The sequence below is a fragment of the Eumetopias jubatus genome, unplaced genomic scaffold, assembly GCF_037043125.1.
Source record: "Eumetopias jubatus isolate StellerSeaLion01/CBP00866 unplaced genomic scaffold, mEumJub1_p1.0 scaffold_11, whole genome shotgun sequence".
In the NCBI taxonomy this organism is placed as follows: Eukaryota; Metazoa; Chordata; class Mammalia; order Carnivora; family Otariidae; genus Eumetopias; species Eumetopias jubatus.
Genome location: NW_028274817.1, coordinates 19,362,598 through 19,381,566, shown reverse-complemented (window position 1 = coordinate 19,381,566; position 18,969 = coordinate 19,362,598). Strand labels below are relative to the sequence as shown.

Genomic DNA, 18,969 nt, shown 5'->3' with positions numbered 1-18,969 from the left:
TGTTACTAAGGAGAGGTTGGGGTTATTTAGGGATCATCCTGTCAAATGCAGCTTTACCAGGAACACCACTCGGGCGTCCCTCACATCCTCCTGGTGGTGCATCTGTCTTCGGCAGAGTCTTAGGCTTTAGGAACAGGGAGGCCCACCTTAGGGTCACGTCCCAGATTTGATTCTTGATTTGATGTCTGTACACTTTAAAAAAAAAAGACACCTGCTGTGTCTTAAAGAAACTATACCCATTTGCCTCTATCAGAGGGCCTACTTCCTGGGCCAAATTGAGACATGAGCTACTTACCAAGTAAGGGGACTTGGGTCAGAGGACCCAGGCTTTGCTTGGCCGCCACCTAGTGTGTGGAGCCACTCTGCTCATCCCTGCTCCAGGGTGGTCATCCAGATCTTTCTGTTCATACCCCCAGCATCTGCTTTAAGTTTATCCTCAGTCAGGGGGGCCGTTCTCTCCCAAACTCCAGAGCAGCCAGTGGGGCTATAGTGCACCTTAGGGACTGTCCCAAAGTGTAGGGAGAACCTAAGAGAGAAATGGGAGGGAGGAGAAAGAGGCAGAGAGAGGAGAAGGAAGTGGGGAGATCTGATGGTGGGTACAGTTCAGAGGCGGTTCCTCTACCCTAACTCTTACCCGCATTATTCTGGGCTCATCTTATGTTACTTTCCCCTGAGGAAATAGCCTGGTGCTGGACACCCAGGTTCCCATCCTTTGTCCTCACCCTGTATCACCTCTGCAGGCCAGTTCATGACGCGGTGGTCAATGACAACCTGGAGACCATCTGGCTCCTGCTGTCCTATGGGGCTGACCCGACACTGGCCACCTACTCGGGACAGACAGCCATGAAGCTGGCCAGCAGTGACACCATGAAGCGCTTTCTCAGCGGTAAGCACAGCCCAGGCTTGAAGCCATCATCCGTGGGGCTGGCCTCTCATTCCTGAACTCCTAAGGAGGTATTCTTCACCTCCCTCCGTCTCAAACAGCTCCCATGAGGGGCGTCAGCCCTCTTTACAGGCTTTCCTTGAAGTGTCTCAGAAATCTCTGTGCACTTTAAAAAGCCCAGAGGTCCACTTCCTCTTATTCCTGTGCCATGAGTGTCCATATCGCATGCATCCTCTTCAGGGCCATGGCAGCCGACAGGGACCCATTTCCCAGCGAGGTATGTGGGGTAGGCCTCCTTGGGAGACAGCGGCCCCACTAATAGATTGAGCTGTGGGCAAAATGTGTTGACCCCTGTTCTGAGTGGGATGTTAGTTACAAAGAAACGACACTTAGCGTTTTGCTTTTGTCTTTGTACTTTCTTCTTGTTGGTGATCAGAGTGGAACCCTTGGGACCCCTCCTAATGCTGTATTTCTTTTTTTTTTAAAGATTTTATTTATTTTAGAGAGAGCATGCGCGTGCATGAGCACGGGGGAGGGGCAGAGGGAGAGGGAGGAGCAGGCTCCCCCCGGAGCAGGGAGCCCGATGTGGGGCTCGATTCCAGGACCCTGGGACCATGACCTGAGCTGAAGGCAGACGGTTCACCGACTGAGCCGCCCAGGCGTCCCTGATGCTGTTTCTCACAGCCCCTGCCTGTGGTAACTGACATTCCCTCGGCGCCTCCCTTCCCTCGTTCTTCCTCCCTCACCTGGCCCCTTGAGAAAAGTGCCTGGTGTTCAGGCCCATGGCAAGAGCCACAAGGCAACATGCATTTATTTTCTCATTAGTGGATAGCCACTGTTTGTCTGCAGTTCGATAGCTCTACCGAGTTGGGCAGCAGGGCAGAGGGAAGGAGGGAAGTCTAGTACAGGCATGCTCACTGGGAATCTGCTCAGACTTGACCGAATGAAGGAACCCCACCTCCTTAGTGACATCACAGCTCGGCCCTTGCTCTAGCAGTTTCTTCTTCAGACTGCCAGAGCGCTGGGCAGATCTGAAGCAGCTAGCAGTCGTCTCGTTGCCCCTCTGTGGAGGCTTCCATGTTTGTGGTTGAACCCCTCTCAGAGCAGGAGCCCATGGGACCAAGGGTTTGCTCGAGGCCACTCAGTCTCACCCGGGCTGTGGCCCTCGTTAATCCTAAAGGCCCACCTCCCTGAAGATACAGTTCTGGGTTCCCAGCCAGGGGATCATTTATTTCTTGAACAAAGGTTAACTAGATAGCTGATGATGGAGGGAGAAACAAAGGAACATGAACTAAAGGTCCCCATGGGAGGAGGACTAGGTGGGAAGCACCACCTCGTACTAACAAAAGCCGAAGGGGAAGTGATGGGAGGCTGTGGAGGGAGACCTTGACCCCTGCTCAGCCAGCCTCCATCCAGCCCCCAGTCGAGCCAGCTAGACCCTGCAGTCACTGGTCACCGTGTACAGGCCTCAGGCCTCCCTTTGGAACCAAGCCCTTCTGGCTAGGGGCAGGACTGCCTTTTCCCTCCTCAGCTCTGGGGTCCCGGGCCCCTGTCCATGAAGGGCCGAGCAGTTTGGGGATGCTCATTTCATCATTTGTCCTGGGCTAGTGATGATTCTTGTTCACTTTGACTGCACTGTCATGGAGGCGCAGGGCTCAGGGCAAGCCACCCTTTGTGGCCTTTTCTCCTATACCATGTGCCACGTGCACTGTCTTACACACACACACACACACACACACACACACACACACACACACGTCTGCCCTCGACTTGATTATCAGGAGAAGCCGGCAGAGATGAACACACACACACACACACACACACACACACACGTCTGCCCTCGACTTGATTACCAGGAGAAGCCGGCAGAGATGAACACACACACACACACACACACACACACACACACACACACACACACACACGTCTGCCCTCGACTTGATTATCAGGAGAAGCCGGCAGAGATGAACACACACACACACACACACACACACACACACACGTCTGCCCTCGACTTGATTACCAGGAGAAGCCGGCAGAGATGAACACACACACACACACACACACACACACACACACACACACACGTCTGCCCTTGACTTGATTACCAGGAGAAGCCAGCAGAGATGAACACCCAGAACTTCTCAACATGATAAAAACACTACATGAAGCTCTGTCTCTGATCAACAGGTTTAATCCAGGGGCTTCTCTTGGGGCTAGAAACTGCCCTCCTGAGGGTCTCGGGGCTCTCTGGATCCAAATAAAGCTATCTGACCACCTTAGTAAGCAGACAAACTCTTTTCTTCCCTGACCCCTTCTCCAAAATCCCAAAGGAATCCAAATGTTGAAACCATTTTCAGTAGTTAAAAATTTAGAAACAAAACACATTTTTCCCTCTCATTTCCATTAGCTAATCCCAACTACTAGCCAGCCTTTTGATGCCTTCTTAAACTAACCAGAATGCCAGCCCATGTTGCAGAGTCAAGAGACTTTTTTCTTTTCTTTTTTTTAAGATTTTATTTTTAAGTAATCTCTATAACCAACGTGGGGGCTCGAACTCACCACCCTGAGATCAGGAGTCGTATATATGCTCTACTGACAGAGCCAGCCAAGTGCCCCAAGAGAAGAGTTTTCTTAATTCTGGTCCTTGGTAGCCTGTCCAGGCCAAACACCTTCGTTCAAATCTTAACACTGCTTCTCAGCCTCACAGGCACGGAGCTTCAGTGCCGTAATGGGGGCCAGGAACTGAACGGAGTGTTGGAACAGAGCCACCTCTTTTCCATGCAAATATCAAGTGCCCATCAAAGGCAGATCTCTGGCCAGCTGTTTGGGACAGTGCCGGCAAGCCAGGCTAGGACCTTGGCCCAACACCCTGGGGAGGCAGGCACGGGCAGCAGTCAGAGGCTCCTGGGAGAGGGGACTTGGGCCCAAAGTTTGTTTTGGGGGGATGAGAAGTTAATACTCAAGCTTTTTTTTTTTTTTAATTGAGGTGAAATTCACTTCATCTAACCATTTGGAAGCAAATGGTTCAGTGGCACTTAGTGTATTCACAATATCGTATGCGCCATCATCAGGAGCTTAATTCCTTGAACCTCGTATTTTTCTCTCTTTTTGAATCCCGGCAGCCTCCCCACCAGCAAGTCTCACGGAACCACTGCACAGGGCAGCATAGTGGCTGCAGAAGGCACCCTGGGGTTGGAAGTTTGGGAGGCGTTTCCCCTCACTGCCCCCCTCCTCAGCCCCTAAACCTGGATGCATTTGGGTGGACTTCTGGATTTATTAATTTTTTTTAACCTTGCCTATCTGGCTGAGGTATTTAAAAAGCTTTTTGCTTTTCATCCCCAAGCATTTGCCTGACCAGACTCTCCATAGATTAATTGTCTTCTTCCTCCCCCGGCGGAGATCCCACTGGGCCAAAGATGAAGGTGAATCCTGGTAGGGTGCGAAGGGCTCCATTTTCTGCAGGTGGAGATGATGAGCTCAAGCCTTGGTGTTGCTCGTGGTGTAGAGCTTCCCTCTCTGCGCGAGGTCCCTGTTTTGGAAAAGTCTGGGAATCGAATCCTCTTTTAAATACACAAAGGAATGTCACTAATTACAAATATCCTGGAGTGAATCCTTTCGCATCTGGGTTATAAGTGTGGATTTTTCTTTATTGAGTTGGATTAAAGTGAGGCCCATTTCTCCTGAGATCAGGAAGGGTATGGTGGCACCCCTCATCCGTGTGCTTATTGAGCCCCCTGTTGGGTTTCAGGTACTGGAGGTCAGGCAGCAGAGCCCTTTCTCTTATCCTCAGGCTTGGAGCACCAGGCCATCCAGACTCTCAGAGAGGCCTGTGGAAGACCTCCTCCTTGGGCCAAATTACAGGCAGGCATGTGACCGATTTGCCTTTGACCCTTTGAAGAAAAGAATAATATCCAAGCTAGTCAAGGGAAAACAGATTCGTGTCCCTGCTCTGTCAGAAAGAATGTGGGGGCCGAGGGGAGTTGTTGCAGTTTGGTTTGGGGCATCCGAGGAAATATCGGCACTGCTTTTTCTTCCACTGATGAAAGGGTTAGCAGTGTACCCTCTCGAGGTCAGGGAATCACAGGTTTTGTTTTTCCTGCCGGAGACCTCTGCCATACGGCCCCGTGTCAAAGACTGCTTGTTTTTGGTTTTTCTCCCCTTTCATGTCCCTTGGCTGGTGACTTGGTTGGAGGACACGGGGAGCGGTATGGTGGGACCCTGGGAAAGAGAGAAACTCTGATTGCCAGGGTGACTGCTCGCACTGAGTAGTTAAAACATTTTTTGTGGAGACAAAATTCACAGAACATAAAATCAAGCACTTCGAATGGAACGATTCAGTGGCGTTTCGTGCATTCACAACGTTGTACAGCCACTGCCTCCATCTGGTTCCAAAACATGTTTATCACCCCCAAAATGAAGGCCCACACTCACTAAGCAGCTGCTCTCCATCCTCCCTCCCCTCCCTCCGTCGCCCCGGCCCCCAACAGGGACCCATCTACTCCCGGTCTCTCTGGATTTGCCCATTCTGGACATTACACGTAAGTGGACTCGCCCAACACGGGGCCTTTTGAGTCCGACCTCTTTCACGTAGCGTCACGTTTTCAAGGCCCGTCCATGAGGTGGCATGTTTCAGTACTTACTTCTGAAGGCTGAGGAGTATGCCACCGCACGGCTTCGCCGCTCACCGGCTGCGGGACGTGCGGGTGGCGCCCGCCTGCTGGTGGTGGCCGGGGCTGCTGGGAACACGTGCGCGCGCATGGGCATGAGCACCTGCTTCCAGTCGTCGCGGCCACGTACCCGGGAGCAGGACTGCCGGGCTGAAGGCACTTCTCGGAGGAGAGGAAAAGTGTAAAGGACTGAGCGTGGTGGGCGGGGGCAAGAGCCAGTCAAGGGAGAGGCAAGGCACTCCTTGTCCTGATTGTACGTGGAGGCCTGTGCGGCGGCGCGACCGGAAGCTGCGCCATCAGGCCAGCCACGGAGCTGCTTCTGGGGCGCAGCTCGCGGACGTGCTCCGCGGCCGCGTCTCTTCCTGCCGATTCACACTGGGCTGCCTCGGAAAGGCACATTCACCTGCAGGAGCCCCAGGTTCGCTCTCGGCGGGGTGAATTGGCGGCCTGTGCATGCCGGGGTTTCAGAAGGCAGGCCCTAGAGAGGAGCCCCAGGAATCTGGTGAGCGAGGGCTGCTCTGCCTGCCGGAGTCGCCATGTGACCTCCGGGGGGGGGAGGGGCAGCAGTCATCGGGGACCCGTATGTTTCGGCCTGCTGGTTAAGCAAGCATGCTACTTTTGGTCTCACCTCCTGGTAATTCCTCCCTCCCTTTCCTCCCTGTATATTTATTGTGCTCCTACGATGTGCCCGGAACCTGGGCTTATTGGGCCATGGGGAGAGAGCGATGAGCAAGACAGACGTGGTGCCCGCCTTCTGGAAACTTAGGCTCTCACACCTTCCTCTCCCAGGACACCAAGCACAAGGCCAGGCACAGAATGGGCACCTGCCTAACTGATGCTTCTGGCAGAAACTCCTTCCAAGTCTCAAGGGGCACGGGGTCCAGCGAAGTGCCCAAACGGCCAGTGGTGACCTCAGCGTTGTTTTGCCGAGTACATAGAAAAAGATCTAATGTACGTGACTAAAGGTTTCCCACTGTAGCTGCTCAGCCATTATTTTGAAAGCTCTCTCTGGCTGCTTTTTCCTGCCAGAAGAAAGCTGTAATCTCCTAGAAGGTTGCTAAAAACTTCTTTCAGTAGCTCACAACAGCTAATAGGCATTTTTGCTGAGAGGATGTGTGACCCAAAAGGGCAGGCTGTTGGAGTGCGGTGGTGCCTTTCACTGGGGGAAACTAGCTTCGGGCCTTCAGGAGGGGCTGCCGCCTTGCCCCTGGGATTTGGCTCAGCGAAGGCGCCCTCAGGTCGCCTGTGCCCTTTGGACTCTCGCCCAGTCCTTGTGGCCAGGTGTCGCTTGAGGACAGGTAGCACGCATACAGAGCTAAGTCAGCTTGCCAGCAGGGCTAGGTAGCATATTGGCAGCCACGGGGCCACATGCCCACAGATGACACGGTTGAGTTTGTCATGAAAACCTGCTTTTTGTCCACGCGGGGTTGCGAGGTGAGACAACCTCATAGATGCTGCTTAGCCAGGAAATAAGGAGGCGGAGTGGCGACCTGCTGTCTGTCCTCGGGTCAAGTAAGCAGAAGGTGGTTTAAAATGTGTTTATTGTGGCAAAATACTTAGAGCAAAACATGTACTATTTTAACCATTTTAAAGTGTACAATTGAGTGACATTAAGTACATTCATAACGTTGTGCAACCATCCCCGCTGAGTTTCAGAATGTTTTCATCACCTCAAAAGGAAACCCTGTGCCCATTAGGCAGTCACTTCCTGTTCCTTCCCAACTACCAGTCTGCTTTCTGTCTCTAGATTTGCCTGTTCTGGACATTTTATATACATGGAATCATACAGTATATGGCCTTTCGTGTCTGGCTTCTTTCATTCAGTGTAATGTTTTTAGGGTTCATTCAGTACTTTGCTTTTTCTTAGAACTGCATAATATTCCATTATATGGCCAGACCATGTTTTGTTTATCCCTTCATCAGCTTAACAACATTTGGGTCGTTTCCACTTTTTTTTTTTTTTTTTTTTTGGCTATTGCGAGTAGACCTGCTATGAACATTCATTTGTGTATAAGGTTTTGTTTGAACACCTGTTTTCAATTCTTTTGGGTATATACCTAGGAGTAGAAGCATAAACTTGGCCCTCTCCCCCATGTTTTCCAAAGATGAAACAGAAGGAATTATGCTTCTTTATCTTACTTTGAATTGGAGAGATCCTGATTGGCTATATGAACATTGTGACCTGCAGGGGGAATTGAAATCTTGGGATAGGTCTAAGATTCTGCTCGCAGAGTCCATTCCTTACACCACTAAGAGCAGGGATCCCAGACCTAAATGCCTTTGGGCTGATCATGGAGGAGAGCAGAGCAGGCTGGGTGGGGACTGTGGACTGTGGAGCCAGAGAACGCACATGTCGCCTCTCCCCTCCAGCCAACTGTTGACATGCAGGAATGCGGGATGCAGTGTTGCCAGATTTTCTGATTTTTTTTTTTTCAGGAAAAGTTGGAAATCGGGATTTTTAGGTGAAATCTCTCAATTTTAAAAACTTCAACGTTAACTTTTTTTTTTTTTGGTTTAAAACACTGGGCCAAACTCCATGTGGTCAGTGGGCTAGATTTGGCTCCTGGCTACTGGTTGGCAACCTCTGATTAACAGCAGGAAATGTATCTCTCTCTGGTAGCTCCCAGGCCCTCTTGTGGTCCTTCCTTCCCTTCTCCCGTCCTCCTAGCCCTCTGTGGACATACTTTGTTTCTAGATCCTTCTCCAGCCTACCCTCCTTGTCTCACTGCCTTCTCTTCTTTCATCAGATCACCTCTCGGATCTTCAGGGCCGGGCAGAGGGTGACCCTGGCGTGTCCTGGGACTTTTACAGCAGTTCTGTGTTGGGTAAGCTTGGAGTCAGATTCCTCCCATGCTTGCCTATGGCTCAGAGATGGGGGATTGCTTTGGGTTTCATGGATTCTTCTCAAAGACAGGAGTGACCCTGTGGAGGCAGCCTTTCTCCACCTGTTAGTAACTTACGGACCCTTTCAACCCAAACCCTAGCCCACGCTCCCCCCAGACTCAGATGCCACAAAGCCACCCCTCATTAGCCCTCTCCCACTTCTGCCCCAGGTATTGTTTTCCTTCTCTGTCCCCCAGGGGCCCTTGTCCTCCCTTGCTTTGTCTTAATCCTGCCAGAAGCCCCTGTTGTGCATCATCCTCTCTTCTGGTGTTGCTCACACTCACGAGAGACCCAGCCCCTCACCTGGCCGCTCTCATTCCCTCCCTTCCCTTCCCCTGCCACGCACACTTTCTGAGACCACTGCCCTCTCCCGAGTGCTTAGCCTCTGACCCAGGCTTTCCTCTCTTGGAAGAGTCTTTATCTGTGACCCCATCAGCTCACACTCATCCCTTGGGCCAGGGCTGCAGATTGGGGGAGGTGCCCATCCCCGAAGCCCTGGGGAAGCTGGAGCGGGAGAAGGTTGGGATGGAATGAAGTGAGCCACGCCCAGACATGTGGGGAATGGAACTGGCTGAGCGGCCCCTCTGGGTTTCTGAGGGCCCAGTAGGCCTGGCAGGTGTTTTTCTACCTTGCCTTTGACTGCTGGTAGTGTCAGCAGGCTTCATATCACCTGGCTTTATTCCAACTGAAAGGTGGAGGAGTATAATGAATTTCTGGCCACAAAATAATGTCTCCCAGGGATAGAGCTTTCATGGGCCCTCCCAAGGGTGGGAACCATGGGATCAGCGAAACTGGGCCCCGACCAGGGGTCTGTGGGCTTGTTGTTTATCTACTAATCACCCACCTTCAGGCCACTTTTCTTTTTTTAAAAAAAAGTTTTATTTATCTGGCAGAGAGAGAGACACAGCGAGAGAGGGAACACAAGCAGGGGGAGTAGGAGAGGGAGAAGCAGGCTTCCCGCAGAGCGGGGAGCCTGATTCGGGGCTCCATCCCAGGACCCTGGGATCATGACCTGAGCCAAAGGCAGACACTTAACGACTGAGCCACCCAGGCGCCCCCAGGCCCCTTTTCTTGTTGGAGCATTTCTTCAATTTTTTTTTAAAGATTTTATTTATTTATTTGACAGAGGCACAGCGAGAGAGGGAACACAAGCAGGGGGAGTGGGAGAGGGAGAAGCAGGCTTCCCGCCGAGCAGGGAGCCCGATGCAGGGCTCGATCCCAGGACCCTGAGATCATGACCTGAGCCGAAGGCAGACGCTTAACGACTGAGCCACCCAGGCGCCCCTCTTTTCTTCAGTTTTGTGCATGTAGCTAAGTCCTAATATCCCATGTGCTCTCCTTACAGAGGAAAAAGATGGCTTTGCCTGTGACCTTCTGCATAATCCTCCCGGGAACTCTGATCAAGAAGGAGATGATGTGGAAGAGGATGATTTTATGTTTGAGCTCTCAGACAAGCCTCTTCTCCCTTGCTACAACCTCCAAGTGTCAGTGTCCCGAGGGTAAGTGTCTAAGAGATCTCCAGGAACCGAGTGCCAGGATCCTGGCAACCCCTGGCCTGCCTCCCTGGGAAGGGTGGAGCTCTCCAGGAGGAAGCCCAGACCTGGCGAGCAAACACTGGAGCTCGGGGAAGCTGACATATGACCAAGGCCAGCCTGACTTTCCCGCTCTGCTCAGTTAACGTTCGGAACAGAGGCTGTAAGCTCCAGATGTATTGACTGTATGTCCTTTCCAAACCCCAAATCTAGATTCGCTCTCTGAAGGATTCTGCTTGCTGTTCCTGGGTGTAAGAGGTGATCTGGGAGATATTTGGGCTGATGAACTATTAGAATCTCTGGAACATTTTTGTGGTTTCTGGGAACAGCCAGACAGAATATTTGAAACTGAGATTCTTGGAAAAGCCGCGACATACGGTTGCCATCGCTAAGGGGCTGCTGGGGTCCTTAAGGAGCCCACGGGCTGCTTTCTCGGAGCCTTCGTGTTGATGAGATGATGGCATGGGCACTGTCCTCTCAGATGACTGTGGATATTACTAACGGATGTCACCCATTTTCAGAGACTAGAATATACCTGACACCATTAGACCAAACCTGGTTTAATCTTTACTTGATGATCCAGAAGGGAGTTGGTCGGCCTGCGGGGCTGTGGCTCTGGTCGGCTTTCACTGGATGGCAGCATGTGACCGTGCTGCTTAGGAGGATGCTGGATGACCTGTGCTTTTGTTCTTAGCCCCTATTATTCAGTATTTTCTTCTTGGTGTCTTCACATAGTTCAAATACCTTTGCAAACACTCTTAAGGATACTTTTCCTTTGATATCTATTTTTAAAGTATCCGACCCTGTTTTTGTTTAAAAAGTGATGGTACATGAAGTGCGCACGGCAGAGGGGAGGACGGGGCATCGGGAGCCCTTCAAGTGAGTCCCTCAAGTTGACGACTCTAACCATTGAGCCACAAGGCTCTGTGCGTCCCTTCCCCCAGGGCCTGATAAGAATAAAAATAGCCTATATGATGACACTGGTAGGGATCAAGTTTCAGGGGCTTTTGGTCCTTATTCTTCTGGGCATCAGCTGATCCCCGAGGGCGGGGCAGGGCCTCTGGGATATAGTATTGCACAGTTAATTAATTCCTCCAGAGTATTCAGCACCTCCTTCTCTGAAACAGGATCTTGGGCCCCAGGCAGTAAAAGGACCAGGGTAGTGTGCATCAGGTGTGGAAGGAACACGGGACAACCGAGGGCCACTGGCCACGCAGCGAGCCAGGCAAGCAGGTTTTCAGCTGAGAGCTTGGTCCGGGCAAAGCTGGGTCTCCTGCCAGTCCGGCCTCCTGTCCTCCCGTGCCTCTTTGGAATCCGCCCTTCGCCACAGCTGCAGCACAATGGGAAATACAGATTCTCCAAGAAGTAGGGAGGGTATAGGGGCGCCTAGGTGGCTCAGTCGGTTGAGCTCCTGACTCTTGGTTTCAGCTGGGGTCATGATCTCTGGGTCATGAGATCGAGCTCCCAGTGAGGCTCTGTGCTCAGTGCTGAGTCTGCTTGGGATTCTTTTCCCCCTCCCTCTCCCTCCCCCTCTGCTCCTCCCCCCTCTCACTCTGTGCTTGCGTGCTCACGCAGGCACTCTCTCTCTCTCAAATAAATAAGATCTTAAAAAAAAAAGAAGTAGGGAAGGTGTAGAATGATGACCCTGAGGCCCTGCAGGGTTCATAACTGCCTTCGGAATCATCAAAGCAAAGCTGAATTCTTATTACCAACTGTTCTGAGGGCTCTTTTCCATTTTTTTTAAAGCGATGGTCTTTATGGTATGGTATCTATAGTCCCTTTCTCTGAACCCAGAGCACTCCATTTCCTGATGGTGCGAAAAGAGCATTTACCGTCCCTGGAAAGGCATTGCATGTTAGGGAGAAGGGGTGTGAGTCTGGGCAGAAGTGGTATGTGGTGTGCAGAACAGTCTGTCCTGTACCCGTGTCTTCAGCAGGTGCACCGGGCAAACTCCGAGGGCCAGAATACAGCCTTCAGAGCATCTCCAGGCTAGTGGAAGAGACAGACGAGTATACAATCAGTTCTAATAAGAGACAAAATAAAAATGTCACATAGTTGAGCAAGGTGTCAAGTGAATGATGGGAGTTCCACTCCACCCTGAGCCCCCATTCCTGTGCCACAGAGACAGCAGTTTCCATTGCTTTTGTAGCCTTTCTGAGACAGGCAGTGTTCGAAGGATTATAAAGGGGGTGTGAGCCAAATGCCATGGAACGGTGGGAGATGGGACGAGCGACCAGTTTCATGGAGGGTGGGGAGGTTGGGGAGGTTGGGCGGGAGGCTTCACAGGTGATCCGGCATCTGAGCTGGGCCCGAGAGGCTGATAGAGGGCGTGGTACAAGCAAAGGCTAACAAGTTCAGGAAGTTCAGAAAGTAGGGCTTGTCCTTCATCCAATGGCTGGCACTTGGTGGGGTGGGGGGATACAGTGTGTGCGTGCGCACGTGTGCGTGTGTGTGTGTGTGACGGGGGAGACTGGGCTGAAGAGGTTGGATGGGGTCATTTTTTTTGTTTTTTTATTTTTATTTTTTTTAAAGATTTTATTTATTTATTTGAGAGAGAGAGAATGAGAGGTAGAGAGCACAAGCGGGAAGAGGGTCAGAGGGAGAAGCAGACTCCCTGCTGAGCAGGGAGCCCGATGCGGGACTCGATCCCGGGACTCCAGGATCATGACCTGAGCCGAAGGCAGTCGCTTAACCAACTGAGCCACCCAGGCGCCCTTTTTTTGTTTATTTATTTATTTATTGAGAGAGAGAATGGTAGATAGAGAGCACATGAGAGGGAGGAAGGTCAGAGGGAGAAGCAGACTACCTGCCAAGCAGGGAGCCCGACGCGGGACTTGATCCAGGGACTTCAGGATCATGACTTGAGCCGAAGGCTGTCGCTTAACCAACTGAGCCACCCAGGCACCAGGATGGGGTCATGTTTGAAAGGTCTTGCAATATCGTGGTAAAGAATTTGGAGGCTTTTTTTTTTTTTTGCTGGAGGTATGGAGATCCGTGGAAAGCAGTTCAGGGAGTGAGAAGATCGGATTTTCTTTTTAGAAAATGAATAGTAAGTAATAGATAGTAATAGAGGATCCAGCGGGGGCGGGTGGGGGTGCAGCCAAGTGACTCTTGGCAGAGGGCAACCAGTTGGGAGGCCGATGCGGCCGCTGGGAGCCGGACAGTGCCACGGGAGGAGGGACCGCCTTGGAATGGGGCCCATTAACCTGGTGATGCAGCGTGTCTTCCTGGTTTGGTCAAAGGGAGGAGCTGTGGCCCCTGAGCGGCCTCTCTAGCACCCCTCCCAGCTGTCCCCAGGCTGCCGCCTAGTCGGGTGTGCTCTGCAAAGTCAGACTGGCTGTAATGTGAGCTCCCGCCCTGCAGAAAGGACGGTGCTGCCGCTGGAGAAAAAACTTGTCTAATGCATTCCAGAGCCAAAGAGAAATGCCTTTTAGATTACCCGCAGTTTAGGCCTTTCTCCACGGCTCCCCGTCTGTTGGGGAAGGTCTCAGAGAACAAGGAGGCAGGGGAAGCAGGAGTGAGAACAGGAAAGGGAAACCAGACAGGGGAGCAGGGGTCGGGTGGGGGGAAGAACTGGTCCCAGCAGATGGTAAATTCCAAGTTGCGGGGTGTGGGGGAAAGCCTAGGGATGCCTGCTCTGAGTTTTAGGTTCTGGAAGGTCCCTTTTCCCTCCCGCTCCCACTTTTTGGGAAGAGCTCAGTCACGGGTTGAGTGCTGGAGATGGAGCTGAAAGCTGGTTCGGCCACTGGAGGGAACAGGAAAGTTTTACCTCAGCGACACCCAAGGAGCCCATGGTTTAGTTTTGGGGCAGGAGTAGCCAGACCGGCAGCCTTTCTGGGCCCTCTGGAGTGTTCCCGGCACCCCACTGCTTCCCCCCAACCCCCTTCCCTAACTCCTACTCTTGCCTCTTCCAGGCCCTGCAACTGGTTCCTCTTTACCGACGTCCTGAAGAGGCTGAAGCTTTCCTCCAGGATCTTTCAGGCTCGGTTCCCGCACTTTGAAATTGCCACCTTGCCCAAGGCCGAGTTCTACCGGCAGGTAGCCTCCAGTCAGCTTCTGACCCCAGCCGAGAGGCCCGGAGGCATGGACGACAGATCGGCCCCAGGCTCCTCTGAGACTGTGGAGCTGGTGCGGTACGAGCCCGAGCTCCTTCGGCTCCTGGGGTCTGAGGTGGAGTTCCAGCCTTGGAACAGTTGACCAGGCCAAGGGCCGCTCCCTTTTCTTCTTTCTCCTCCCCCCCCCACCCCCCCCCCGGGTCTTTCCCCCGCCGCCGAGCACCAGACTGCAGAATGAGGCAATAATACGGACCAACAAGAAGCCGCCTTATCAATGCCAGCATTAGTGACTGGATTTTTTTTTTTTCCGGTTATGATTAGTTCTCATCTCCCTGTCATCGTCTTTGTTGTTGTGGTTGGTGATGGGAGTGGAAAGTTGAACTCCACATCTGAGGACAAGAGGTCCCGGGGATGGTGGGAGGTGGCGCCAGGGTCCATTGGACTGGCTTCCTTTGTGTGTGACCAAGACCACACCTGGGCGCTGGGGTGGCCTCGGCCTGTCCGGAGGAGAAATGAGAAAAGCCCAAATCTCTGAGCGACCCCTCCGTTCCCCTGTGTTCTTCTGTCTTCCATAGTATTTATTTTATTAGTATTTAATTTGTATTGTTTCATTGGTTTCTGATAAGTCTGTATCACTGTGACAATTTGAGACAACTTGTTGTATTGAGGGACTTTCTTCACTTCCTTTCTTTGTCTTTCTTGATCAGCTCTGGAGCTGCCCCCTCCCTCTGACAAAGTGACTCCCAGGTTTGTTTTCACCCCACTGGGGAGGGGGCAAGAGGGGTGGGGGGAGGGGGGCCCTAAGGACCTGTGACTAATGAAGGTGGCTGGTGCTGGCCTGGGGCTGGGGGGTTGAGGGTAATCCTGAGGCTTTGGTGCTTCCCCACCCCCCATTTTTCTGTTTCACCACCTGCCCTTTGCAGCAGCCCCACTATCTTGAGATTAGTTTTCTGGGGAGGGATGGATTGTGAGGGGGGGAGGGGTTAATGGGTCACTCTATTTGGGGAGAGTCAAGAATGGGCCTGAAGGCCAAGATCGCCCCCTCCTCACAGTTCCTTCACTGCTCCCCTCAGAGTGCACAATATGGGCTTGTACCCGCATCTCCACCCCGCTCCTGCAGCCACCCCACCCCCTCTGGCCCTCACCCTTTCTCGATGCTGAGCCTCTCAGCTCCCAGCCCTTGACCCTCACCTCTCCCCCTTGCCAGACTCAGTACCCCCTTCCTCTCTCCTCCCTGCTTCTCCCTCTGCCCCCCATTCTCCTTTGGAATCTGCAGAGGGCTCTGGGACGGATTGCCAGATGTGAGATCCAGGCCTCAGCTGTTTGCTAGGTGAGGGCAGGAGGTTGGGCTCCGCTCCTGCTGAGGGACCTGGGGCTGATTGTGGGGCCCTGCCAGGCCTCCCTCCTGGCCTCCTGCGCTGGGTTTGTTCTGGAAGAGAGAGGGAGAGAGGGAGGAGCTGGGGGGGCGGTTCCCTGTCCCTGCCCTGCTCTGTGGCATTGTCTTTCCTACTCTTGTTCTTATTTTTCTACCAATTGCTATTTTTTCCAAACAATCCTTGTAGAGAGTATGTACCATCCGAAGGCAGGAGGGCCTCGCTGTGGCCGGCTCTGGTTGGAGATGGTACAGTTTTATTGTACAGGTGCTAAAACAACAACAACAAAAGAAGAAAATGGAAAAAAAAAAAAGACAAAAAAAAAGGCAAAAAAAAAAAAAAAGCCAGTTTGAGGATGGGACAATCTCTTCTCTGGAGACTCCTGACCCATGCAGGAGCATTGGTGGTTATTTTCTTTGTATTGTGTTTGTTCTTTGTTCCCAGGGGGAAGTTCTAGGCCCCCTTCTGTAGGACTGCTCCCCACCCCCACCATACTGCCCAGTTGGTTTTGAACAGCTGTTCTCCCTTTTTAAAAAAAAAAAAAATATATATATATATATAAAGTTGAGGGGTTTTGGGTTTTAATTTTTTGGTTTTGTGGGGGTTCATGGTATTGTGTGGTTTATTTTATGTTTGCCTTTACCTTTTTGCATTTGGGTGTGTATTCTGGCTGCCCTTTATGTTTCATTTTAAGCAACTGGCTGTGGAGTCAAAAACACTTGCATACTGAAAAACCTGTGTCAGGGCTTCTGTCTCCTGTCTTTACTCTTCTCCCCGCATTGGCTCTTCCGTGGTTAAAACAGATGGACGTCCTGATGGGAAACCCCTAATCCTGCCTTGCAGTTTGGGTAGCACGAATGAGGACAAGGTGGCAGGGCTAGTGAACATTTGGGCCACTGGGGCAAGATCTGGAAAGAAAAGGCAGGGCAGGGGCACATCCTGGTGGGGTGCGGGGACAGGGAGCGGTGGGAAGAATGGACTACCTGCGTCCGTTGAGCCATGCATGCGTGTGCACGTGTGTGTGTGTGTGTGTTCCTTGTTTGCCACAGGAGTAGCAGGACTGGAAGGAGGAGCCCTCTTAGGCTGTAAGGAATGACCCTCTTTAACTCAAGATCACCTGCCTGCTGGCTCCCTTGCCCTGGGCCACCCACATCTGCATCTGAGCACACAGTCTCCTCACTCCCTCACTGTTGTGCCTGTGCTCCCCCTGCTCACCCACACAGTGCAGGCCTTCCATGGTTCTGGCTTCCTAAGAGCCAGCTACTATGGAGGCAAGATGCCCATCCTGGATTTTACACCTTTTCTTCCCACTTCTGAAAAACAGTGGTAGAACCTCCAGTTCCCTCTGACTGCTGGCTCCAGAATGGGCCTGTTACTGGTTGAGGGGAAGGGGAGGGCTTGATAGGTCTGGGGTGTTTAAGCTATATTCTTAGGACCTCTCACTGTGGCTTAAGTCTCTGGGGAACCCTGTCAGTATACAGGTGAGGGGATCTGTGGGTCTGGCCAACTGGAGGCTAGCCAACCCCTGGAGTGAACTGTGAGCTGCCCTTAGCTCAAGCCCCAGGAGCACGCTTCAACCCAGGTCTTTCTGTCCAGGTGGAGGAACACCCATTCCTTTGAGCCACAGCATTAATCTTCCTCATTGGCCTTTGCTTACCGACTTTCTGATCTTGATGCTTCATGTTCCCAAATAACCGCATAACAGCACTGATTTTAGCTCAATCCTCTGTTTGGAACTTGCAGTTAAGAAATCAGATATGTCAGTAGGTCACCAAAGCTATGTGGTGAGTGCAAGGATTCAGCTCAAAGGGATGGGCAAGAGCCCTGGGGTGGTTGGAAGGACTTCCTGGGAGAGGGTGCTCAGTTGACACTTCAGTAGAAAAACAGGAGTTAGGGGTGGTAGGGAAGAGTCTCAGCCGAGGGGACGGACAATCGGAGCAAAGGCTTAGAGACAAATAAGAGGGTAGTACGGGCAGGAAACCACAACCCACCTGAGTGTCACTGCAGCTGGAGGGGACAGACTGGGAGGGAGGGCGCAGGAGACCTGCCAGGCATGCCAAGGAGCACAGCTTGGACTTTTGCTTTAGGTGATGGGGAACCACGGGAAAACTTTGAACTGGGTAACAATAGAGGGTTTTTTGTTTTTGTTTGAATAAACTGGTAAAAATGTGTTGGGAGGTGGGCCAGACGGAGAGGTAGAAAGGTAATTGCTTGAGATTCAGAAGAAAGGATGAAGGGAGAGTGGTGAGGGTACTTACTATAAGGCTTTCCACTTAAGGCAGAAGGGAAGATGCTGCGGGCAGAGTCAGAATGACCCCAGAGGAATGGGTGAGGGGCTTTTAGGGAGCCGGGGACAGCCATGGGCGTCTGGGTTTGGGTGTGTGGGCACACACAGCCCTTTATTTCCCTGCAGAAAGGAGGAGAGTTAAAAGCAAAACCAACCAGCAGTTCCTTGTTTTCTTGGCCTTTGGGATCCTTTCCTCACACCTTTCCTAGAGACCCCTCACTGCCCTTCTGCCAGGGTGGGAAGACCAAGGCAGGAGATAGGGGCTGTGATGGGCTCCGCATCCCTGCTCCAGACCGGAGTGAGGGCGGTGGCCTCCCTCTTATTGAAGGGATCGCCTCATCCTTCCAGTGCGGCCTAGGGGAAGGAGCCAGCTCCAGCACTTACCGCCAAGGCTGACCTCGGGTGAGAACCTAATCATTCTGTCTTCATTGCTCCATCTGCCAAATAGGGCTCGATTTACCCACGAAAGAAGGGAATCGTACTGAGCAAACACGGCTGTTTAGCTGAAGTTAGTTCCTCCTATGTGCCGAGGTCGTGGGCCTACTGTTTATGATGGTTTTACCAGAATGTTCCTCTTTGGGGTGCAGGGTTAAAGGGAGGCCCTGTTCAAGTCTCCGTATTTCTGCCAAAAGGACCATCTGCTCTCCATGCATCCCCATTTGGGTTGGAGGGGGGCGAATTGGGCAGTAAACCACCCCTTCCATAATCTAACCTGTAACAGGGGAGCTTGCTGAGTGTTCTATTGTGTCCCGCCCCTGCGAAGCCGTGTGTGTGTGTGTGTGTGTGTGTGTGTGTGTGTGTGGTGGGTGTGGGGTGGGTGTGTACGGTGTGTAGTGTGTGTGTGTGGTGTGTAGTGTGTACTGTGTGTGTGGTGTGTAGTGTGTGTGTGGTGGGTGTGCATGGTGTGTGTGTATGGTGTGTAGTGTGTGTGTGGTGTGTAGTGTGTGTGTGGTGTGTGTGTGCGGTGTATAGTGTGTGTGTGCGGTGTGTAGTGTGTGGTGTGTGTGTAGTGTGTGGTGTGTGGTGTGTTGTGTGTGTGTGTTTTAGGGGGAATGGGGTCCGCCCCAAGGGCGGCCTGCTTAGCTGCCCAGGGGAGGTGCCGGGCTCGGGCCTTCTGGACACCCGGCAGCAGAGCGGGCCAGGACTCCACGTGTTCTCCTAGACCCCGGGTTTCCGCCCCGAGGGGGGCTGGCACGCCGCAGCGTCGGGCCGCAGGGTGCGGACGCCTCCCCGGCCCGGCACCGGCCCCGCGGGGAGCCCGGACTCACGCTGAGGGCGTTCAGGGC

General features: G+C 52.5%; 1 protein-coding gene across 3 annotated transcripts in view; it reads left to right on the top strand.

The window, feature by feature from the left end:
• Nucleotides 1-14,227, top strand: part of BCORL1 (BCL6 corepressor like 1) — a 62,057-nt gene extending 47,830 nt beyond the window's left edge. For all 3 annotated transcript variants that reach the window (XM_028122746.2, XM_088028648.1, XM_028122745.2), the window contains 4 exons: nt 741-886; nt 8,301-8,378; nt 9,782-9,935; nt 13,883-14,227. In XM_028122746.2, coding sequence (XP_027978547.1) covers nt 741-886; nt 8,301-8,378; nt 9,782-9,935; nt 13,883-14,165 — 661 coding nt within the window. In that variant the 3' untranslated portion in view covers nt 14,166-14,227. The remainder of the gene's footprint in view (nt 1-740; nt 887-8,300; nt 8,379-9,781; nt 9,936-13,882) is intronic.
• Nucleotides 14,228-18,969: the final 4,742 nt, after the last annotated feature.